General features: G+C 41.4%; 1 protein-coding gene across 1 annotated transcript in view; it reads left to right on the top strand.

Moving 5' to 3' along the window:
- LOC147023445 (cadherin-11-like) overlaps positions 1–25,946 on the top strand; it is a 182,729-nt gene that overhangs the window by 125,027 nt on the left and 31,756 nt on the right. The window contains exons 6-10 of the mRNA XM_085888867.1: positions 17,243–17,410; positions 18,446–18,633; positions 23,790–24,043; positions 24,726–24,984; positions 25,218–25,320. Coding sequence (XP_085744993.1) covers positions 17,243–17,410; positions 18,446–18,633; positions 23,790–24,043; positions 24,726–24,984; positions 25,218–25,320 — 972 coding nt within the window. The remainder of the gene's footprint in view (positions 1–17,242; positions 17,411–18,445; positions 18,634–23,789; positions 24,044–24,725; positions 24,985–25,217; positions 25,321–25,946) is intronic.

Genomic DNA, 25,946 nt, shown 5'->3' with positions numbered 1-25,946 from the left:
GATGGCACACACATTGATGAAATACCAGGATGACAGTTTATAACTGGGTCGGGATTTGAACCCAGGTTAGACAGCTTAGAGCAAGCGTGTGTACCTCTCGGCTATCCTCCTCTGATGTGGCAATTCATTGCTTTGTAGCAACTGAAAACATTTTTTACTCATTGTAATCATCTCATTTTTTTTGCCTTCCTAACTCCGGAGATGTCCCCATGGAGAACCGTGCTGCGGTGTCACCATGGAAGCTGGTGTAGATCAAAGCTTGAAGAGTGCTCCAAGCATGCCTCCAATGAAATAGTAGAAGAAACTTTTTAAATGAAACGTTAATTTTTTATTATTTTTTGTCCCCATTTTTGTTGAATTGATGAGTCATATAATGAAAGATGATGGTACAAAAAGGGGAAATGTCAAAATAAAATAGCACATTTTCAGCGAGCAAGCCGCCGCTCGAGGGACCGCATGTACGACATGGGGCCAAACTCAGACAAGTAGAGCACAAACTTTGTTCAAGTCGATGGAAATATTTAGTGACAGTGCAAATACTTTTGCCGTGCATGGTCATGGCTTGGAAACGTACAACCAAGCTCGGCAAATGGCTTAAGCACTCAAGCAAGCACTCCAATGAAATGGTTGATCAGGAACGGCTGGCTTGGCAAGCAATTAGCGATCGCCGATCGGTCATTTAAACACCATGCCCCCAGACACGCCCAGAATGTCAAGCAATGTCCAAATTGGACAAATGAACACTTTTCAGCAGTCAGAATTGCTGATAAGTTCAATTCCGGAGTTTGCATTTTGAAATTCAGCTCAGATTAAGAGATTCTAGAGGTTATGGCATGTGCGGAAATGAAATAAAGCCACAAATGCTGGCGTCTCCGGGCGTTTATAAGCATTGCGATGTATCCAGCAATTCGTAGGTTTGATGATCAGGCATTTGATGATATGAGTGAGGAAAGTGAAAAAAAATTATTGTTGAAAAACCGTTGCGACCTGTTTCAAGTCAATGCATTGTTGAGCAGACCAAAAAAGGTGAATTTAGACCCCAGCATGAGACAGCGAGGTGACCAAGGATGAGCCTTGATAAAGGATAATTAAATAAGGCCGTTAATTATCTTCAAAAGTGAAGTTTAATTTATGGAGACACACACACACACACACCAACACACACACACACACACACACACACACACACACACACACACACACACACACACACACACACACACACACACACACACACACAGTGATTTATTTGTATAAGATATACACACTATCCGAATTGAAGTAAAATTTTTATTCACTTTACATTTCCACATTTTTTTGTGATTCATATTTTTTCCACTTATCACCAATGAAAACTCTTTGGTTTTTAGTTTCTCTTATTATTCTTCTCAGGTACAGTATGTAATGGTAATAGGTATGTAATGTGCTACAATGTAAAAATGAAAAAGGAAGTTTAGCCTGAGTTAGTGTATATTTATTTGAGATTGCTTGCAAAACATAGTGCAAAACAATTTTCTGCCTTCTAGCAATCCACTGTATTTTTAAGGGCCCATCGACATGTTAAGTGCACAAAAATAGTGCAATTATTTTTAACTCTTCTCCATTTCCTCGTGTATTTTCGATCCTCTTTTTACCTTCTGCCTTTTCCTTTAAAATCCCCCTTTTCCTCCTCATGTCCCCTACCCTTTTACAGTCTGTCTTTCCACATTCTCTTTCTTTCTCAACTCAACTTGTTTTATAAATTTCCACCTCGCTCCACCCCTCCTCCCTCCAGATGTGTATTAAGATGAAGATGGCTCCTAAATCCACTACTGAACTGTTTTGTGAAGCTTATACTTACTGTACAGTGATTATGTAATTCTTTTTTACTTTTTGACATTTTGAAGATGCTTTAAAAAAACATAAAAGGTGAGGTTTCCATTGTAACTGTGTTTGTAAACAGGATATGTACACCACTAGCATACTGACATTTTCCATTGTTTTTGAAATCTCAGAAAAATTGTTCTTTATTCAAGTTTTATCTTCTTACATTCTCAAAGACATTTGAAGGTTAACCGAATTAGAACATTAAACTTCAAAAGTTAACTGAATTAAGTTTGGCTCAATAATAAATAAATGTATATTTATTTAAATGGCATGATTTTGACAAAAAAAGTATTTGTAAAAAAAATTATCCAAAAAGCTTTTGTAGCAAAGGCTTTCATGATTTATTGTGTTTGTGCCTCTCTGGCCGCACCTCCCAAAATCGCAATCCCATCAAGTATTTTAGACCACATATGGGCTGTTTCACAGTCATGGTCATTTCTGGTATTTTGTACCCTTGCATGCTAAATAGCTAAATGAGAAGCTGTAGTATCTCTGTCATTTGGGCCAGTAGTTTGGTACTATTGATGGCACAACTTGGACCACTTTTTATTTGACAAAAAATGTCAATTTTTGGCAGAATGGCATAAAAATTGCCATTTTTTTGACAAATAGCTGTCTCATTTTCTCCAGGTACACTGCATTCACAGTGTATAAACAAATACAAGCAGAAATTGGGACTTTTATTTGTTGTTGCATCAATTTAATACCTCTTCTGTACTTTGTGCACAACATATTAAGCATTTCAGACTATGAATATTTATTTCACCCTCAATAAATATTCCCCACCGTTCGTCCGTCAAAAAATGTCCTCTCCGGAAATGCATATTGTAGAAGATTTTTTTTTACATAAATAAAGGGTCTTTTTAAAAGTTTATTGTTTGTTTTACCAAGTGTGTATATACCTGCACTGATATTATGCTACAACGTTTGAGTGTAACCAATAACCTTCTATTTGCATGGCCTGCACTGATTGCCTTACATGTGTCTGTCAAAAATGTGTCCTCTCCGGAAACACCTAAACTGCCATGAGTTATAAGGAAACCACTTGCTGGCTATAAATAAACTATATTCATTCAGAGGCTCCAAAAATTTGGATTTAAGTATCGTAATTAACAATGTTGGATTTGGAGAAATAAAAATATAAAAATATTGAGTTTGAATTTTTAGTGGTTGTGAGACAAACTTGGTACCCTCATTGTGGAACAGGCCATATCCTAAGTTCCATGAAGCATGCCATAATGTAAAAAAAATAACTATGGCCATGTGGATGTTTTTTTCCAGTCATAATGGCCAAGTCTTCCTTTAGCATCTCCCTGTTGGTTGTGCAAGCCAGCAATTTTGTGATCGTCACTTCTTTACTCACTTTTTTATTTCGGATTCCTACATTTATGGAAGTATTGTCTCGGTATATACATCAAAGTGACCAGCATCCCCAAGATCTGATAAATCTTCGTTCAAGAATAGTGTCAAATTCATTTTTTGAGTCAGACGAAGATGTTGCGTCAAACATTCCGCACGAGTGGCGTGCAAGCATGCGTGCACTGTAGGCTGCTGAATTGTTTCTTACCATGATGTCACCTCCCACCCTCCTCATGGTTATGTGTTTTTTTAGGGGTGATACCAATGAAGAATTTTTCACTCCTTCGTCTCAAATAGTTAGAAAAACACAGAAAGACCTTTCTTTATTACCAATGTGTATTCATTTTAATACCCAAATATTTTTTTAAACATTTTCAATGCAGTAAACCTTTGTATTGATACTTGTTATTTGAAAACGTTTTAGTGTTCTGAGATTTGATGCCTGAATATTCTGAGATTCGAGACCTGATTTTAGTTTGGGAATATGTTCAAAGCATGTCGAGAAAACAAAGCAAAGCTGTGAAAATCACAGGAGTACAACAAACCAGATACTTTGTTTCAAGATGAAAAATCTCAGGTCTGACCGTTTGCCCACAAGGCCATTTGAAGGTCACATTGTGGTTAAAGCGTCAGACCTGAGCCGCTCTGCTCAGACAAATTCTTCAGTTTATTACCCTCCTGCGGTTTTTGAACTCTTATAATCTTTTCTTCTTATTCCTCCTCTTTTCTGTATTCATTTGGGGAAAAGCAGACACAAGAAAAGGGCATCAGTCTATCAGAGTTACCACATTTGATCCATTCTCGCATCGCTGTACAGTGTCGAGCATTCATCTTGAGCAAAGATAGACAAACGGAAAAAGGGTTTCATGGCTTGACAAGGACCATGACACATGCCTCAGATCAAGGAAACTTTTTGAACGACAAACTTGAGACATCTAAAAATAACAGCTTGGTAGGAGGGATGTGTGAAGGCAAAGCAGGCAGAGATAGCAGCTGCCTGGACAAGCATGCGAACAAGCAAAGACAGCTTTTCCCATTTATTTGGCAGGCAAATACAGGCAAACCACTCCAGGGAGATGCATTTCTAATGGAAAGGAAAACAAACTTAATTGTTTTTCTTATTTTAACTAGTCCTCAATTTCGTTTATTCTTTGTTTATGCAAGTATCAATCCGAGCCTAAAAGGATAACTTATAGGTATGCATATTTGGCTTTGAGTTGTCGAGCCCAGTTTCGAATCCCAGCTCAGCTATAAACTGTCACTCTGGTGTTCCACATAGAGGATGATGCATCAATGTGTGTGCTATCCTTTGGAAGGATGCAAAGCTGGGTGCACTGTCTGCCATCGTTAGGTGGTAGACATGAAGGATTCCACAGTGCCTTTCATGAAGAGTAGGAGAGTTATCACTCTTACCCAGAATATATTACAAATTATTCTCCAAATCAGCTCCAATGGAATGCCAGGTCTGACTAGCCAGTTCATGAAAGCCAAAACCTTTCCCTGGCCAACCCCACAACAAGGTGGAAATAATTGGGGTTGTTAATGAAGTAATTTTATTCTACTTCTCAAGATAATTCCAGCAGAAAATGGTTTGCTTGAGCAGATACTCACTCACCATCATTAACCACTCAAGTTTGTTGATCATGTCTTACTGATAGGACCGTGTAGTGAGTGATGTCCTTGGTTTGTCCAAACTGCCTTCTTCTTTCTCATGCCGAAGTTCAAATCGGAACAGTGGGGGTTTGGAAACCAGCCATGGAGCTTGGGGTCATCATCATCCTACAGTTTAATTTCTCCTTTTAAGGCATTGTTACTCATGGCTGTTGCTTACATTTTAGTCTGCCCCTGTGATTAATGTCCCATTGGGGTTTCTAACATTTATCCCACGGCTGGGTGGGAAATTACTTCCCGATTTACAGAATTTTCTTTTAATTGGTGAAAGAAAACACTTTGTGTACATTATGTGCATGGAGAATGAAAAGTGCTGAAAGAAAAACGGAAAAATATTGTGCGTCTTCAGATATATATATATATATATATATATATATATATATATATATATATATATATATATATATATATATATATATGGAGGAGGAGATTGGGACCAAACTCTGTGCAGAGGGTTAGTGCTGCTTAAGCAGTCTATTATTGTGCACAACTAGCTATTGGGCACAATCCTGGACAGGTTGCCACTCTGACACAGCATACCAGCATGCTGGCACTCATTTTGCCGACCTCGGAAGGATGACAGGCCAAGTTAACCCCACCTGGTATTAATTCAACAGCTCAGCGTGATTTGAACTTACGACCCGAGGATCCAAAGCCCACCACCCTAACCATCAAGCCAACACCAGGCGCACATACATACATACATACATACATACATACATACATACATACATACACACACAAGCTGGTAGGCGACGAGGGATCCGCTGGGATCGAAGTGCTGGATACAATGCTTTTCATTCTGACCGATTCTCCGACGAAGATTCATTGCCAAGACGTGTTGGTTCACATACAATTGTTCCTCTGCCTGGCAAGATTTTTCCTATTGCGTATTTTGCCAACTGGCACTCCTCACAGGACTACCATTTGAAAAATAAAACCTAAATCAAAAATCGGCTCGAGTAAAATTTTCTAAATATCTCGAAGTGTTTAATTCCGAAGTCTCGTTTCTCCACATTCAAAACTGTAGGACAAGTATTGAAAATAGTGAACGTAGATCGAGAAAAAGTATTTTTTCGAATTTTGCGTATTTCAGCCCCGACACCCTTGGTGATCTAATCTGCAAAAATGCTGCGGTTCAATTTTGTAGTAGTTATTAAACTCTATCCATCCACCGAATTTGAACGTTCCGCCGTCGACAGTTTCCGAGGTCAAGGTCACTTAACATATTCCCCAGTTCACCACCTTTCCGCATTCAGAAACTATGAGAGATTGAGGAACGTTATGCTGTCGTGATAACTAGATGGGGATGCAAGGAATAGGCAGGAGTTGGTCCGGTCGCTCTACCTATCATAGAAGCCGCGCTACGTCAGTTACCGTTTGGGTTCTTAAAACGCGGTTTTTCGGCCGCTGCATAGCAACGAGTGGTTGCTTAGCAACGAAACTCAAACGCGCACACTCCCAGCCCATATGGCACCTGCTTACCAAGTTTCATCGAAATCGGTTTGCTGGTTTGTGCTGCGGAGCCTCGCGTTACACACACACACACACACACACACACACACACACACACACACACACACACACACACACACACACAGACACACACACACACACACACACACGCACAGACAGACGGAAAACCCGACAATAACGGATATCTAGCGAATCCCAATATATACATACATATATATATATATATATATATATATATATATATATATATATATATATATATATATATATATATATATATATATATATATTGTTGTGGTTGACGAAATTCGCAAACCACCATTCAGGTCCCTTAGGTGAGATATCTCTGTAAGTATATGTGTAGTTAGGCCCAAACCCGTTGTTTAGAGGGAATAAATGTCATTCATGCGTGCTGCGACCCTTTTAGATAGCCGTTTTTCTTTTACTATCTTTATTTTGGACCAGCCGCCATTACTACCACCACCAACCACGTCTCAACAGCCATCACACAACAACCACCAACCACAACGCCGCTTCACGACAACAGCCACGACCTTTACCGTCACAACTCGCCACCATCGTATCACCACCATTCTTGCGCCACTTGTGGGCACCGATACTGGACTCGTGCAGGGCGTGCACCGAGCAGCGTGTTCAGAAACATCACAGACTTTCCGAAGAAAATGGATCAAAAACGACTCACGCCCACTTCTGTTCCGTCCTATCGGTGAGCGTGGGGCGATTTGGCCCCGCCTCCAGGGCGTTGGAGTGTGGTCGCTATATGCAAATTCATGGATCAAAAAGCATTCACGCCCACTTTTCTTAGGTCCAATGGGGAGCCAGTTTGAGGTGAAGGGTCGGAGGTAAAGGGTCAAAGGTGAAGGAGCGAGGCCACGGGGGATATAAACGGCTGCGTTCGTCAGTCAAGGCAGTTCGCAGTTGGGAGTTCGCGGAGCCAGTGAAGAGTTGGGACGAGTCAAGAGAGGAGACGGAGAGGGCGATCGGACGAAGCTGTGGAGAGGCGGCGAAGGCGGTTGAGGGGGTGCTCGCGTCGGAGTCGGGGAGCTGCGGAGGGAGAGGCCGGCGGCGCGACCGAGGTCGTGGTGGAGACGCTCGTCGCGGGACCCGAGACAGGGAGATATCCTCCTTTCCCCCGAGCATCAACAACCCCCTCCTGTTTCCCCCCGCGCTGAGATAGTGCGACAAGGGGGCCCCTTTCCCACCCCCTACCAGACACTGTCCGCGAGGCCCGCGGAGTTGGGGCGCCACCGCCACTTTGCGTCTCATCATCAGACGGGTAGGCCCGACGCGGTCTCGGCCCCAGGCCCGCCTCATCCTTGAGGGTGGTCCTTTTCTTTTGCTTTGGGTATATGTGTTGTCGGCGCCGTCTGTGAAGTAAAATTGTATAAGTGTTGCTGTGTGCTCGGTAGTCGGATAGCTCTGCATTGTCTTCTTCTTTTATATTTGCTTTTTGTGTAATATTGTGTGTTTCTTCTCCTTTTACATTTGCTTTTGGTGTAATTGTATATGTGTGCTTTCCGTGTGCCATCGCGAAATAAATGTGAATTATGTTGAACTGTTTTCCCGTTTCGCTTCATCTTTTCTTTCATTGAATCTCCATCTTACTTCACGTAAAGGGTTGGTAGTGGGCTGAATACGCCCGATAATTAATCGAACCGTCGAGGCCGACGATAACACCGCTCGGTTATCCCGATAGTACGGAACGGGTCGCTTAAAGTGGCCCGTGTCCGAAGTCGACCTGCGGCGAGGTGCGATCGCCCGGTCTACCCTCCGTGTGGGTACTTAGGTAGGTCGAATTTGGCGAGCAACCCTATCCCACGCGGGGGCCGATTGGCACGATCGTGGTGAGGCCGAAAGGTCCACCCGTGACTGGTTCCCGGCGTTAGTCCGAGAGGGTCACGACTGGATTGTCCGTCCGGTGGGCGACGTGCCGCGATTCGAGTTACGTGGCCGTTCGCACGCCGGCGGGCGCGAATCCGCAACAATATATATATATATATATATATATATATATATATATATATATATATATATATATATATATATATATATATATATATATATATATATAGACATATACATTGTTATGGATTTCAGAATCTGTTCTGATGAATGCCTCCACACATCCAGGTCCTCAGACAGTTATTCCCTTAAATGCATGTTCAGATTAGCCCCATCCGCATGTCTAATGGGATCTTAAATGTGATGCGTTGAGAAGGGTGAAGGATAGATCCCCTCTCTTGTGGGAAGATTTTTTCTTTACGACAGACACGTTCACACATATTTCTTTCAAGAGCTCTGAAGCCCGCCCCCATTCTTCCTCAGCGGCAATCTTTCGTGAGCTCTGATGCCCGCCTTTTTTGAGAGCGCATGGGTCATCATGGTAACCGTGCCCCAGTGGGGCAGGGTGAGCTTGGGGCGGACGGCACCCCACGGAGATGGCCCGGGGATATCAAAAACGAGCAAGAGGTACGTTGTGTGAAGAGAAAAGTCCGAGGAGAGGAAAAGCGAAAGGAGAGAGGAAAAAGCATAGGGCGAGAGAAGCAACCAAGAAGCGGGTGTCTGACCAGCGCCGACGAGACAATTCGCCCTTCCCAGTGCTTCGGCAAGCGAGCGTGTGGTGTGGGTGTGAGCAGCGCCGCCAACAAGTGAGGCACGGGTCGAACACCAACAACACCAGGGTCTAAACCCGTGAAGGATGATCTCAGTGCTCTCCAGACTTCGACTGGCGTTCAAGGCTGCCCTGTGAGAGGGTGCACGGCAAAGCTGGGTGCTGGTGACGGATGTGACACGCACACACGCATTTTCAGGACGTTTTCGCTTCACGGATGACTTTCGGGTGAGTGAGACGATTCTTCCCCTCCCCTCCCCCTGAGTGATCTGCTGGGTACCCTTGTCTGTGTTTCGCTTTAAGTAAGTGAACCCCTGATAAGCATCTGCTCTTTGTCTCTTTCTTGACATTTTGATTGATTTTGCTTTCAAATTCATTTTTTATTTACCTCAGCAAATAAAAAGTTCTTTTTATTTATTATCTTGCCAAAACGAAGTTTTTGCAAGATATGTTAGTCAGCTTGTATGTTTTTTTTGTTTATTTGTTATCTTGCCAAAACGAAGTTTTTGCAAGATATGTTGGTCAGCTTGTATGTTTTTTTTTGTTTGTTTGTTATCTTGCCAAAACGAAGTTTTTGCAAGTTATGTTGGTCAGCTTGTATGTTTTTTTTTTTGTTTGTTTGTTTGTCTGTAATCACGTATAAAAAAATTCTGCAGAGCACAGTTATCCTTGGAAATTTTTGTAACTTCGCAGATCAGAGGCCTATAGAGGTCCCTTTCAGCGCACAAAATTTTGAAGGTCAAGGTCAAAGGTCAAGGTCACTTTGTCGCAAATCAGGGGAGTCGACGAAACCCTTATTTTTTGAGTAATTTTTATCGGATCGTCTTTAAACTTCATGGGAATATAGTTCATGGTCTGGCGCTCAGCTGATTAATTTTTGGTGGCGATTGGCCTTGACCTTCATGGTTAGCGCCTCAGGTCAAACATATTTGACCCCAAGGTCAAATTTTCAAGTTTTAGGAACCACATCGTGTAGTACCTCAAATTGAACACCTCGATGAGTGCTTTCTAGATATGTCAAGCTTGAGACATTATGACGTCATTTGTTGACGTTATGAGGCAAAAGCATATTTTTCATGCTTACTCTGTAGAACGATTCTCATCGGAATCTCTCGTAGGCAGATATTCCTCAAGGAGTCGCTCCTGGTGGACAGCAGCTCTGTTCACCTCAGTGTGACCTTAAAGAAGTCACACGTGGTCACCTTTTGGCAAGATAAGGGTCACCCTGCGGGTGACATTGGTTTATTTTTTGTTTGTTTGTCTGTCTGTCTCTTTGCTTGTTTGTTTGTCTGCACAGAACTTTAGTATTTTTCTCCGCAACCGCTTGTCGGATTGAGAAAAAAATTTTCACCATAGGAGCGACTACTCATGTAGAATGTTTTGTTGATAATGATGACATCATAGGTCACGTGGTGTGGCAGCCATATTGGAAAAACTGAAAAACGTTGGACCTCTGTATCTATGAAACATATCCAAGGAAAAAAATGCAACTTGCAACATGGCAAGTACTCCTCAAGGGGAAGAAGTGTGATTTTTTTTAATGACATCATCGGTGCCTTCGTTATGACATCATAATTGTATATGTACAATGCTACATCTGTTCAGTTTGAAAATATTTGAGGGTCATCTCTGGATAAAATTGTCCACAGAAAAAACATTGATGATGTCATCAGTCACGTGATTTGGGAGCCATATTGTTTGTTTTTTTAATCTTCAAAATTCTTCTATGAAGTGGCTGAACAGATCGAGGCGAAACTTTACATGTATGACCGCCTATCCATGAGGACCAAAAGGTTCACACGTATGATGTCATGGGTCACATGGATTGGCAGCCATATTAGATTTACTGTAAAACCTATAAAAAATATTCTTCACCAGAATGGCTGGACAGACCGAGGGGAAACTTTACACAAATGTTCCCCAAGGCATGGGTGTACACGATTGTTAATGAATAATTGATAGGTCATATGGTTTGGCAGCCATATTGGATTGAAGAAAAATCTTAAATAATGTTTTCATTGGAACTCCTTAATCAATCAACGTGAAACTTCACAATTATGATCTAGTAGTGATGGGGAATACTGTATATGTTTTCAATTTCAACTTAATTAGACACGTAGTCTGGCATCCAGAATTATTAATTTTTGATCTGGGTTCTTTCTGATTTTGTTATTTTAAATAAGGCTCACTTGGCTGTGCCTGGATGGCTTTGAGGGTGGAGCTCTAGAGGAGGATCAGCTGAAATGTGAATCCTATCCAGGTTCCTCTTGATAACTTCATCTTTGCTTTTTGCTTTTTGGGGTTCTTTCTGGTTACTCCAATGCAGGACTTGTACCTGATTGGTCTTCCATGTGATTTGAATTGAATTTATTTTAATCCCATTCTAAATTCAATTCAATAATAATAACGCCATGGGTCAGGATCAGGTGTCCGACCAAAGTGGGACATTTTGATACCCAGTCATCACTGCCAGTTGTTATGAAGTGGCAGTTCTAGTTTTGTCTCATTTAATTACATAACACACCAGTACGCAAACACCACATAAAATACACCACACAAAACTGCACAAACACCACATAAAACATGTCCTGGCAAGGGCCTGCAATCTCTGATTGCTCTTTTTCATGTTTTAAACTTTTTTTTTCTTGTTTCTGCAAATTTTTAAAGTAGGAAAATGCTTCATGTTTTTAATATATATTTTTTATTTTGGTATGGATTAAATCCAACTTTGTTATTAAATTTGGCTTATGGTAGATTCTGCCCCCCCCACCCCTCAATCCTGGCTTTTGGTTCAGTCTACTATATGGATTTCCGCATTTTGTTCTTTTTTTGTACACAATGTCAAGGTTCGTATGAGAGCTAACACACAGAACATACATAAAAGGGATCAGGAGACAAGAGGGGTGGGAGGGGGACGGAAAAACAGTGTGGAACAGAAACATGTGGAGATCTGTGGAAGGGAGAGCAATGGGGCGGGGTACACGGGGTAAACAAGATGGACATGACAAGGACTTTCAAGTCCTTACATGACAGGGACTTTCAGGTCCTAACACGACAGGCACTTTCAGGAAGGAAAGCAGGGAATTTGAACGAGGTTGGTTTGGGGTGGATTAATGGGGATAGAAAAGATCGTGGTTTTGGATGGGGAAAGATAAGAGATGGTGGTGAAAAGCTGTTTTGAGTGGGATTGAAGAGAGTGTGGGAGTTTGTTCTAAAAGGGGAAAAATGAGGAATGGAAGGGTGAAGGTGAGCAGTGATTCTTGATTTTGCTTGTTATACTAGAAGGGGGTTGCTGGCAGACCTTGAGCACCCTGTGGAAATATGGGGGGGGGCATATCTCAGACTAAGCAGGAGGGGCTAGGCCGGAGAGGAGATGGTAGGAGACAGAAAGACCACCGACGTGCGTGCGGTGAGTTAGTGAGAGACCCAAAGACTCACCCTCATCAAGGGAGATACCAATGATCCCAAATGGCTTGGTTTCCATCGTGTGAAGCTGAGAAAGGTGAGAGGCAGGGGCATCAGTGCAGAGAGCAGGACTCTATCAGGCTGTGGATGAAAGCTTTGTATGTGGTCAGGAGCTCTGGTGTGCCAAGGAAATACTTTGCATGAAAGAGGGTGCCCAGTTAGCGACTGGCTTTGGAAGCTGGCTTGGAAATGTTGTTTTCCCAGGAAAAATCATGGCAGATAGTGAGACACAGAAGCTTGAATGGAAGGACTTCTTCCAGAGGATTGTTGAGAAAGTAGATGGGTGAGGGGGGGGGGTTCCAGACGGTCCTTTCGGAGAGACATAGTGAGAGTGTGAGATTTGTCAGGATTGTAAGACATGTTCCACATGTTGGTGCAGCTTGTGATTTTATCCAGGTCTGCAGTGAGTGAAGAGGCTGCTGTTTGTCGATCTGAGGGCTGATGGATGGGACGGCAGAGGGTAAAGTCATCAGCAAAGAGATAAAGAGGATTTTCTGGAGGGTGAGAGAGATCATTGATGAAAACCAGAAAAAGAACAGGGCCCACAACACTGCCTTGAGGAACTCCAGCCTGAAAAGAAAGAGGGGATGACAGAACTCCATTAAGGGCCACACATTGGCTGCGACAGGAGAGGAAGACTGCGAGCCATGAGTGGAGATCTCCTTGGATACTATAGGAAGAGAGTTTGCTGAGCAGGGCAGGGTGCCAGACTGTATCGAAAGCACACGATATGGCTCCGATTTCATTTCTGGCATTGAGCACCTCCATCCATTTGCAAAACAATGTGATTTTTTTATTACAAAATACTTAATGCTTTATATATTTTGTTATTTTGGGATGGATGAAATCCACCAATGTTATTAAATTGTTTTAGTACTTCTTTCAGTTGATTTGGGGGAAGGTTTGGACATGTATCCCTTTTGGAATGGTACTGTCCATCTTCCCCCCTCCATGATCCTGGGCTTGTTTGGTTGAGTCCACATTTATGTTGAATTTATTTTAGTAATAAAACGATTAATGTTTTATGCATTTTAAATTTTCGGTTGCATGCACGAACCCAGAAACAAAGTAATTTCCTCGCGGCGGAATCACCATCATGGCTTCAGCAGTTATTGAGTTATTTTGGGCTACAATTTAACATTGTTGTGAGAGTGGAAGAAGAAATACAAATTGGCGATTCAGCAATTCATGTTATGGTACTTTGGCGATGTATTTTCACGTCTTGTTTAAGTCTTAATAGTTCAGAAAATGCTTGAGAATAAAAGTTATGGCTTTTAAGTGCTTATGACTTCACACTATGGTAATTTATAAGTGGATCATTGTGTACACATTTGAATGGGTGTCCATTTCCCCCCCCGCCCCCCCCCCCCCGTATCATCCCTCTATAGTCTATATGGAGGATTAACGTTCTCCATAATATATATGTATATTATATATACAGTTCTGGAAAAAATTAAAGACCACTGCAAAATTATCAGTTTTTCTGGTTTTACTATTTTGGTAAAATAGTAAAACTATTTTTACTTTTTTTTTTAACTATATTAAAATAATCAGTTTTTTTTACTATATTTTTTACTATTTTACTAGGTATGTGTTTGAGTAAAATGAACATTTTTGTTTTATTCTATAAACTACTAACAACATTTCTCCTAATTTCCGAATAAAAATATTGTCATTTAGAGCATTTATTTGCAGAAAATGACAACTGGTCAAAATAACAATAAACCAATGTCACCCGCAGGGTGACCTGTATCTTGCCAAAAGGTGACCACATGTGACTTCTTTAAGGTCACACTGAGGTGAACAGAGCTGCTATCCACCAGGAGCGACTCCTTGAGGAATATCTGCCTACGAGAGATTCCGATGAGAATCGTTCTACAGAGTAACCATGAAAAATATGCGTTTGCCTCATACCGTCACCAAATGATGTCATAATATCTCAAGCTTGACATATCTAGAAAGCACTCATCGAGGTGTTCAATTTGAGGTACTACACGATATGGTTCCTAAAACTTTAAAATTTGACCTTAGGGTCAAATATGTTTGACCTCCAGCGCTAACCATAAAGGTCAAGGCCAATCGCCACCAAAAATTAATCAGCTGAGCGCTAGACCATGAACTGTATTCCCATGAAGTTTGAAGACGATCCGATCAAAATTACTCAAAAAATAAGGGTTTTGTCGACTCCCCTGATTTGCGACAAAGTGACCTTGACCTTTGACCTTGACCTTCAAAATTTTATGTGCTGAAAGGGACCTCTATAGGCCTCTGATATGCGAATTACAAAAATTTCCAATGATAAATGTGCTCTGCAGAATTTTTTATACGTGATTACAGACAAACAAACAAACAAAAAAAAACATACAAGCTGACGAACATATCTTGCAAAAACTTCGTTTTGGCAAGATAAAAACAACAAAAAAAACAAAACATACAAGCTGACTAACATATCTTGCAAAAACTTCGTTTTGGCAAGATAACAAAGATTCAGTGTTTTCAGACCTCAAATAATACAAACAAAACAAGTTCATATTCATTTTTAAACACCACAATACTAATGTTTTAACTTAGGAAGAGTTCAGAAATCAATATTTTGTGGAATAACCCTGATTTTCAATCACAGCTTTCATGCGTCTTGGCATGCTCTCCACCAGTCTTTCACATTGCTGTTGGGTGACTTTATGCCACTCCTGGTGCAAAAATTCAAGCAGCTCGGCTTTGTTTGATGGCTTGTGACCATCCATCTTCCTCTTGCTCACATTCCAGAGGTTTTCAATGGGGTTCAGGTCTGGAGATTGGGCTGACCATGACAGGGTCTTGATCTGATGGTCCTCCATCCACACCTTGATTGACCTGGCTGTGTGGCATGGAGCATTGTCCTGCTGGAAAAACCAGTCCTCAGAGTTGGGGAACATTGTCAGAGCAGAAGGAAGCAAGTGTTCTTCCAGGACAAACTTGTACGTGGCTTGATTTATGAGTCTTTCAGAAAGACAAATCTGCCCGATTCCAGCCTTGCTGAAGCACCCCCAGATGATCACCGATCCTCCACCAAATTTCACAGTGGGTGCGAGACACTGTGGCTTGTAGGCCTCTCCAGGTCTCCGTCTAACCATTAGACGACCAGGTGTAGGGCAAAGCTGAAAATTGGACTCATCAGAGAAGATGACCTTACTCCAGTCCTCTACGGTCCAATCCTTATGGTCTTTTGCAAACCTCAGCCTGGCTCTTCTTTGCTTCTCATTGATGAAGGGCTTTTTTCTGTCTTTGCACGACTTTAGCCCTGCCCCTAGGAGCCTGTTTCGAACAGTCCTCGCCGTGCACTTCACCCCAGCTGCCGTTTGCCATTCTTTTTGTAGGTCACTTGATGTCATCCTACTGTTGTTGAGTGACATTCGAATGAGTTGGCGATCATCCCGGTCAGTGGAAAGTCGTTTTCACCCTCTGCCCGTCTGTAGCTTTGTTGTCCCCAATGTCTGCTGCTTGACCTTGTTCTTATGAACTGCCGTCTTTGAAATTTTAAGGATGGAAGCATCATGACACTCACTGTATTCCAGTAAAGCCAGAATTGAACCCTTCTTTTCCTCACTCAAAACTTTTCTTTTCAACTCTTTTGGCATGGTCAATAGTTATTTTTTGATTCCAATTACTTTTGAGGTACTACTAGCACTGTTTTTGCCATCCAGCTGGTCCTATTGTAAGAGGATAGTGTTAACCACAGCAGTGGTTTTTATACTTTTCCTTGTTAAATAAGATTTGGTTTAGATGATCACCTAATCAGTACCTCACTAAGTAGAATGAGGTGTGCCTGTGTTGGAATTCAACAGACACTGGAATGGAATGGCTGCCACACATGTGGAGAAGCTGATTTAAATTTTTTTGGAGTGGTCTCTTATTTTTTTCCAGAGCTGTTTATATATATATATATATACTCTTTACTAGCGGGGTATCCCTACACGTAAGCAATCACGAACCGTGCTTCCCCATTGTCTCGGGTCACTCACCTGCATTTTTTTCTTTTTTCTTTTTTTCATACCTCCTGCTTCAAAATTCCTATGTATATTTATGTGTCTTTGTGTTGTGAAGGATTTGTAAGTCGTGTTATTAACAGAAAATTTAATGATATAATTTGCTAGATTTACAAAGGACACGATTAATTCAGACGTTTTGTTTTTTCCACAATCATGACGTTCATCACATTCATTCTCAGTAATGAATTTGCGTCACGTAGCAGGGGAAGGCTGATAACCACAACCTGGAGATTACTAGCTCATCCTCTGAAGACATTTGTGTGCAAGTTTCTTTTTATAAAATTGGCCGCAAGCAGCAATTTCATAAACTGACGACTTTTACTTTGATTTGCTTGTTATGTGACCATTTTACGTCAACAGGACCCAAGTTTTAGGAACTGATGTAAATTTTATGTGTAACTTGTGGCATTTACAGTTTTACTCACTTACCTTTAACCATGTTTGTGATTGTCAGAATAGCTCAGAGATAACACAGATGTCCGATTGTTAATTGATATCCTGGTGCTTCACATGTGTCGCATTAACGAGTTTGCTATCTCTCAGACAGACCTGAAGATGGAGGTTCGTTTGCCAGCATTGCTGGTGGACATTAGAGATTAGAATACACCATTGTATGTTGGTTCCATGGCCAAATTCTAAATTCCTGCCCAAATGTATTGTGCAGCGGCAATAGAATAGCTGTCCAAAATGACCTACAGAAATGATACAAAGCAGTAGCCAATCACCTGTTTTTCTCCCACAACAGGTGAAATCCGTACGGCATTAGCAGACATGGATCGGGAAGCACGCGAGGAATACCAAGTCATCATTCAGGGAAAAGACATGGGAGGTCACATGGGGGGCCTAACAGGCACCACGACGATCACCATCACACTCACTGACGTCAATGACAACCCGCCCAAGTTCCCCAAGAGTGAGCTGCCATTTTATTTTCTCTCTACAGCAGCAACAATTCACCATTCCTCTCTGTTTCATTCCTTTTTTTACTGTGAGACATTTAACAGATCCTTATAATCAGCGATCTTTGTCTTCTGCTCCCATTGACAGGTGATCACTTGAGCTTACAAACTATACCATCTGCTATTTGTGTTGTTCTCTCATAACCTATAAATTTTACTTTATGTCCCACCTTTCTCCCACTGATAGAAGTGAATTACGTATATATTTAATCTGTAGGATTTAGGGTCATATATTTATTGCTTATGCATGGGCAGAACGGCTGTATAGACTAGAAACCATAGCTTGAGGGTAAAAATGGCAAGAGTTAGGACAGTTTTAAGGCAAGGGTTTTTTCAGTTGGAGAGTGGTTGATGTGTGGATTGGTCTCCATGGGAAGGTAGTGGCAGCAAAGGCGTGGATACGTTTAAATGGGAATTATATAGGTTCATGGATGCTTTGGAGATCGTGGGATATGGAGAAATCAGTTGTGTGGTTGTAGGTTGCTTGTGTGCAGATGGGTGATGATACTAGGGTTGGTGTAGCACAGGCATGGTGGGCCAAATGGCCCCCTCCTGCATCAAATTTCTTTGAGTATCCTTGTGTAACTTTCAGCAATGGAGAATCATTTGGATGAGAAAATCCTCTGACATCTCAATGCGTTGAAACAATTCCATTCTCCAAGGATGTTAAATGATATTGGGAGGAAAATGAAGGTATAAAATTGCTATATTTAAACAGAAGAATGGGTTGAAGTTTAATGAAGACCAGGTCACTTATTGTCAAAAGTTTTCTTTTCAGCAAAATCCAGAACGTATTTCTACTTCAGCGTATCTTATCTCTCTTTAATTCATTTTCAATGTCACTTTGTATCACCTTTCCTCACCTCACACATATAATGCTCAGCAGATCATACACCTAATATAAAGCATATGAAACCACATTTCTCCTGACTGGAGCACTCTCTCATTACCATGCACAATGCATCTTCTCATCCCTCGATATGTCACAGGCAACTACGGCATCTCTGTGTCAGAGCTGGCACCATTGGGTTTCATGGTTGGACAAATACGTGCCGAAGATGCCGACGTTGCTGAAAATGCTGCAATGACATACACCATTCTGGATGCTGAAGTCTCTGGAACCTTTCTGGTGAAAACTGACCCCAAAACCCAAAAAGGAATCATTACCCTGGAAAAGGTCAGTCATAGAATGGGAATAAGGTGTGGTGAGTTGGGTTGACGTTCATACTCTCTGAATAGCAATTAGGTGCTGTTTAGACAGCCGTCTATGACAAGAACTTGATTATTGTCTGCCACTTTGGTGGTGATGCACCTTCAGAGTTCAGTGGTTGGATAACGACATGCATTAACCTTTGACCGTGATTTTCTGCAGAAAGTGCCTCCAGGTTTCCTAACCACCTGGCTGCATGCCACTTGAACGAAGGGGGAGAAAAATCGTTTTAAAATTTAATGCATCTCACATTGAGCACACGCTGAGCTTGCTGTAAAGAAACAAGCCACGTGGCATGCTCAGAAATCCAGTTGTTCACAACCCCTGTTTCCCAACCCAACCAACTGCCTGGAGTTTTTCCTTAAACTCTTCAGTGCGAGCTGAGCCAGCTTGGCATAACATCGCTATCTTCATAAAATCTCTTTGATTTCAACCTCAGAAACCACGAGAGGTGTAGAACTGGTTGACAGAAACTTTCTGTCCTACTTATTTATTTCCTCACACTGTTGTTTTTTTGTTTTCTTTTAAATCATAGATTCTCTTCCTGCCTTCCGTTGTTGCCATCACAATCACATGTCAATGTGCAAACCTTTTGGAATATCCACATCTACAAAAATTGCTCACAAATGACAAGTGGTCATTGAAGACACCGTAGCCCCATTTTGGTGCGAGTCCCACAGCATGTGCTGCTTCATAGAGCACTAACATTTCAAGGAGAAATAATTCGATTGACTGTCCAGTCTGCACTCAGGCATACGGTAATGATCTCATGGAATCTCTCTCCTAAAGATAGGCCTTTGCGTCTGCAACTTTGCAAATGAAATCTTGAAAGCAAATTAATGAGATTTGGAAGTAACATGAGCTTAATGGTCCAGATGGCCACTTCCTGCTTTGAGTACGGTTCTTGTTCTCTCATATGTATTAGATTTGGGGTTCACCCCCCCCCCTCCCCAACCCATTCCCCAAACATGCTGTAGTTTCAATGTAAATCCATATAGACCAGAGTTTAAGTCGTCGTTGGTGTTTTATACTTAAGGCGACAACTCGATGTAAAGCTTTCAGCGAACAGAAAGTGTTTTCAGGAAAAATACAACAGTCACATTAGTGGGGCAACTTAGCATAACAATTGTGCATTTTGTGAGGAAAGCACCAAATTTGGCACACTAGTAGCCTATCATATTATGAACAGATTTGGATATTGGGCCATCTCAAAATTTTTGATGGCAGTGGAAAATGGCTGCCACAGCCATCAGCGGCTGAATTTGAGATGGCCCAATATCCAAATCTGTTCGTAATATGATAGGCTACTAGTGTGCCAAATTTGGTGCTTTCCTCAAAAATGCACAATTGTGATGCTATATTTAGCTAAGTTGCCCCACTACATGGCAGTCACTTCTTCTTTGGCACAATCTTATTCATTTAGTTTTCATAATCCTCTTCATTAATCGTTTACACCACTCATAACTTTGCCTTTTTCTCCTAATGATAAATTGTAAACGGTGAAAATGATTTGTCTTTTGCCTTGTTTTCTTTGAGGATTTTTTTTATTTTTTTTTTGCATAGTGTAACCCACATGGTATTAATAAGGAGAAAGCCCTCACATCAGTCAACCCTGCATTCCAACGTGAGTTAGAACAAAGGATGCTAAAACGAGGCCCAGCTGCTCTCAAGTGCAGTTATTTTTGTGCCTTTGTAGTGCAGACAGGTTGCAGGTTGGCACTAATAAACTTGGGCCTACAAAGCATTGCAATTCCAATACATTCCCGAGGCAAACCTAATAGCCACCCCGTTCCATTTCATGTTGTCAACAAAAAGAAAAAAAATGAAAGAGCCAAGGGGAAAAAGTACCAGGGAGAAATGATGGCGTCGAAAACAAATGACCATTTATTATATTAATCACTGATATTTTATGCAAATTTCTTGCCATATTCCTGGTAATAACGATATGTTTTACCTATTTTTGAAGAGGCTCAGCTTGACTAAGTATTGTAATGATTTGACTGTCCACTCTGAGTCTGGGAGGTCGGTAGTTTTAACCCTGGCTGACTCGTACCAAAGACTTTAAATATGGTACGTGCTGCTTCCTTGCTTGATGCTCAGCATTTAAAAAGGATAGAGCATGGACAAACAACCATCGGTTGGTAACCATTTTGTAGGCCCGATGGGTGTAAGCAAACTCATTATTATAGAGCCAACAACACCAGAGGCTGAGCCCAACCTTAAACGATCTTATCCTTGTATTGCTGGCATGTCAAACTACCACCCTGATACGCATGGATGTCTCTGAGACCCTTTCCCCTCAAATTACCTTGCCAACATAGAGGTCATAAACAGTATATGCTTGGTGGTGGCTTTATGGTTACGGCGGTTTGCTTAGGATCTTGAGGTCCTGAGTTCAATCCATAGTCATGCCAAAATAACACCAGGTGTTATTGAATTGCCTAACCTTGTCATCCTTCCGAGATTGGTAAAACGAGTATCACATTGCTGGGAAAAGTAAGTCAGTCGAGTATCCTGTGTTAGAGTGGGGACCCATCCAGGTTTGTGTCCCCTACCTAATGAAACTGACTCGGCAGCCTTATACCCCTGGCGGCATGAGTATGGTAATCCATAAGAGGTCATATGCAAAAATACTCTATGTGTACAGCTGCTCACTCCAATATCTTCATCCACATATCTGGACTTTCATGAAAGTCAGAACAGATCCCTGGTTTGTTCTGTCATCTAATTCTCGAAGGTCTTTCACAAGGATGGTCCAAAAGGAAATCTGTCCCATGACATACTGATCACCACATATCAGTCTTCTTCTAAAGTAATTGATCTTACAGGAGCTCTATGTACACAATATTTTATTTATGAAACATCATGTTACTTGTGCCCACCATTTTATCCAATGACATCTGTGACTCACTCCAAGAGCCGCACCATCCATATTTGGGTGACACTTTGCTTCAGCATACCAATCACTCTATCAAGTTCCTTTTCATTTGAACATCATCTTTGAGTTTTTTCCAATGGGAAATGTTCAAAACTATGCAAAATAAGCAGACAATGGGATTATTAACAACTTTAAAATGGATGATTGATCTATCATCTGGTTGATATGAGGTACGTGCACAAGAATGAGCAAATTTCATATCTGGTGATCTTGATTAAGGTCCCACAATCATATTACAGGGTGAGTCACAAAAATGTACCCAATTTGAATTTTTTTTTTATAATGACTGAGGAAATGGAAATGTGAAATACAATCTCGCGAGTTAGGAAGGTTAAGCATTTAAATTGTTTGTAGCAAATGTATTTTAACATTTCTATTTTTAAAAAATAATTTCTTTTGCAGGTAATCCATGGTGAAATGAACAACAGAGGAGCGAAATCGGTGATGGGAGTGCAGCGTGCTTTCAGAAGACAATTCCTGATGCGTAATGCACCAACCTCGAACGCTATACGTTGTACAGTTTCAAAGTGGAGAGCGATGGGCTCTGTGAAGAACAATAATGCAGGACATTCTGGACATTTGAGGAATATTCAAACTTCAGGGACCATAAACAGGTTAACGAAGTGATTGAACATATCCTTATAAAATCAACAAGGTGCATTTCACATGAAATTGGAGTGTCTCAAAGCACTGTCGTGAGAGTGTTAACGTCTGATATGAAGGCTTTCCCTTAGAAAACTAAATTGATGCCACCGTTACCCTCAGACAAACGAGCGTCAACGTTCTGAATTTTGTGGACGATTGAGTAGCATTGTCGATCAAACAGGAATCAATATAGACGACGATTTTCAGCGACGACCGCCGTGTTTACTTGAATGGTTTGGTAAACAAACTGATTGTCAGTTTTGTGGCATGGATAAACCAGCCCACTTACTTGAGTTACCTCTCCACTCCCCAAAAATAACGAATATGGCATTGTCTCGGTAGTCATTGGATGGACGGTCCATACTTTTTTGAAAATCAGGATACTGAGGAAGGGGTAGCTGTGAATGTGGAACGTTACGTACACATATTGAACACGTTTTTCTGGAGTCACGTGAGAAATGTTCCCGATGTTTGGTTTCAACAGGATGGAGGAACTGCATACCCAGCTCGCTTGTCCAGACAGTGCCTCAATAATCACTTTCCTGGCAGATTAATTTCCCACCGATCTGGATTTACTTGGCCTCCAAGATCTCCCGACCTCTGACGTTTAGATTTTCTTCTGTGGGGATTTGTTCAGGAAAATGTTTTCAAAGAGAACCCAATGAACATTCCTCAACTCAAAGATGCTGTAACACGGGATATTTCCAGAGTTTCGCGTGAAGCACTTCAGTCTGTCATGAGAAACGATTCCATACGTATCCGTAAGTGTGCAGAACGTAGAGGAGGACATTTCGAACATTTGTTATTGTCAAACAAAACTGTACGAGTATCTGGTTTGGTATTAAAATAGAAACTTTAATAAACAATTCATACGAGGTACATTTTTGTGACCAACCCTGGTGTTATCCATGATTTCTTCCAAGCATTGAAATTTTACCTTTATTTAGTTTTTAGGAAAACAATATGTATTTATTTAGTTTTTCCCTTGATTGACTTCCTGTGTGGTAGCCCTCATGAGGATGAGTGCACAGTATGTCAACCAAATAATTAACCAAACAAGCCAATAACATCATGCCTAAAGTAATTCACACTGAGAAGCATTGTCATGTAACAGACACCAGAAGCAAGAACGATGCTGTTTTGATTGTTTTAATTTGCTTTATATGTGCTTTTCTCATTGTTAGCTGCGTAAATTGACTCAGTGAACTTTAACCAGTAATTAACTGAAAGCAACCAGAATTATTTACGTTTATTAAGAAGCCAACCCAATGGAAGTTGACCCCAACAGGTCATGGCTAAGTGTCCAAGCATGCTGGGCCACAGGCTGTGTGTTTGCATCTGCCAGATCACTTAACATGCTGTCAACCATGAAGCTCTATTATGTTGAATTGATTGAAAGCCAATCTCAGGTTTTAATCAAGCAGAACAAACACCCAGCCAGTGACTCCGATTAGGCATATGAGCCAATTGTCTCTGACCTCCTTTGTGGAAAGCTCGCTGTGTTGCTTTCTGTGCTCCCCATTTTCTCACCATTGTCCAGCCATTGGATTTCGAGCGAAGGCCTTCTTATAAACTGCTGGTGCAAGCGGCGAACACACATGTGGACTCGCGGTTCACGGCGCGTGGACCTTTCCGGGACTCTGCGACCGTAAGCATCACTGTGGAGGACAAGGACGAACCACCGATCTTCCTTGCGGACGCGTACCTCATGGAAGTTTCGGAAAACAGCTCAGCGGGAAGTTACGTGGGCAGCGTCTCAGCGCAAGACCCCGATCGAGCTAAACAGACAATCCAGTCAGTTCCAGTTTCATCACTTTTATTTATGACCGCTCCATTTGCCTTCCTTTTGATACTCTTTATTCCATTCGTTTTATTTATTATCGAATAATTATATCATATGCATTTGTAAAAAAAAAAAAAATGATAAACATGAATCATAAAATGCAAAAGACATGTATTCATTTGGAAATGTCTCCTGGGATGACCAGCCCAGAGGCTCATCTTCGATTGAAAGCAAGAGGATCTTTCGGGTTTGGCAATAACTCCATAATCCATTCAAAAATAATCCCTTAATCCATGTGTCTGAGACACTGGATTACGTGTGATTCAACACACTTCCATAGCTCTGCTTTCCTCCTTATTAAAGGTACTGTCATCAAGAAGAAGATTTTACTCTCCTTTATCACAGTGCCTTGAATACAGAGGCCAATTCTTCATCAGTCAAGTCTCAAAAACCAGATTTAAAACTTCTGTTTTAACTCAGCCGAAGTATGTGCTCTGGTTTCACGAAACTTTCTTCACATCATTCCACTGGTTGTCGTTCACTTCATTTTATTTTTTTCCGTATTACGTTGTTTTTCACTCGCTTTTTTTCCATTATCACTGCTAATTTGCCATTTTAGTTCTTTCAGCTTTTTTTTTGTTTTCAGATCAATTTCATTCATTCCGAAACAGCTTGTGCCTCTTCCTTTGGCAGTTACTCCATCAACCGGAACTTGGACCCAGAACGGTTCTTTGACATAAACCCACAAAGCGGTGCTCTGCGCACAGCACGCGTGTTGGATCGTGAGGTGTACCCGTGGCACAATCTGTCTGTATTTGCAAAGGAGGACGGGGGCTATGGCCTCTCAAGTGAGGCAACCGTTGCTGTGCGTGTACGAGATGTGAACGACAATGCCCCACAGGTCAACACAGAGGAGGAGGTGCTGGCGTGTGAACGTACAACACACGGCAAGGTGAGGGAACACCGAAGCAGGGACAAAACGAAAACATCATTTCGGCGAGTGGGATGGGGATGAGCGCGCTTGAGTTAAAAGGTGTGGGATTGGTAGATGGCATTGACTGGAGGATTAAAAGCACGGTAATCTTGGCATGCTTCGGCAATAATCTTTCAATGAGAAAATATAGTGAGAATAGGAGCAGAGGAAGGGTCAGGTGTCAGATTATATTTGATGTCTGGCATGTTCAGGTGCTGCGGGAACTCACTGCTGTGGACTTGGATGAAGGAGTTCCATCTTTTCGTTTTTCGCTCCTCAGGGACAACCCCAACTTTACAATCATACATCATCCCAGTGAGTTTAACACCCACTCTACTCCCCAGCCCCACTTCTCACCACACCCCCACACCCCTTCCCCATTGTTTTTCAACATCTCTTTGCTCTTAGTTATGTGGGTATGACAGCACATCAATTATGTGTAAGCACAGGTTACATCTCTTCATAAATTTACCATCACCACAAGGCCTTTATTGTGATCCTAAAAACCAGCGAGGAAAAGTCAAGGGAAACTAATTACATGAAAACCGAACTTGATGAATATCTCATGTTAAATCTTTCATTGTATATAAAATAGGAGGAAGAGCTCCCATGGAACATAAATATCCTTTTTAAGAAAGAGACTCTTGTGTTAAATTGGACCTACATTCTCATGTTACATCACACAAGGGCCTTCCTTCAGGTCTACAGTAAATACAAGTCCAGTTGAATTTTGCCTTCTTGAGCAAATGATCGGATTCTTTGTAATTAGATATAATTTATTAAGCACAATTTTTTTTTCCAAACAAGTCTTCTTTTTTTTTACAGGCTTGTATCAAACATCTTGTGGTGATGCATAAAAGGCCAATGTTTTGATGAGGCTGGATGTACATAGTTGGGACAAGAATACCTACGCAAGGCGAGTTACCCTGAACAAATTCCAA

The sequence above is a fragment of the Eptatretus burgeri genome, chromosome 7 (genome assembly GCF_056783735.1).
Source record: "Eptatretus burgeri isolate ZD-2024b chromosome 7, Ebu_testis_v1, whole genome shotgun sequence".
NCBI classification, from domain to species: domain Eukaryota; kingdom Metazoa; phylum Chordata; class Myxini; order Myxiniformes; family Myxinidae; genus Eptatretus; species Eptatretus burgeri.
The sequence above is the reverse complement of the archived record's forward strand: the minus strand, read 5'-3'. Positions and strand labels throughout refer to the sequence as shown.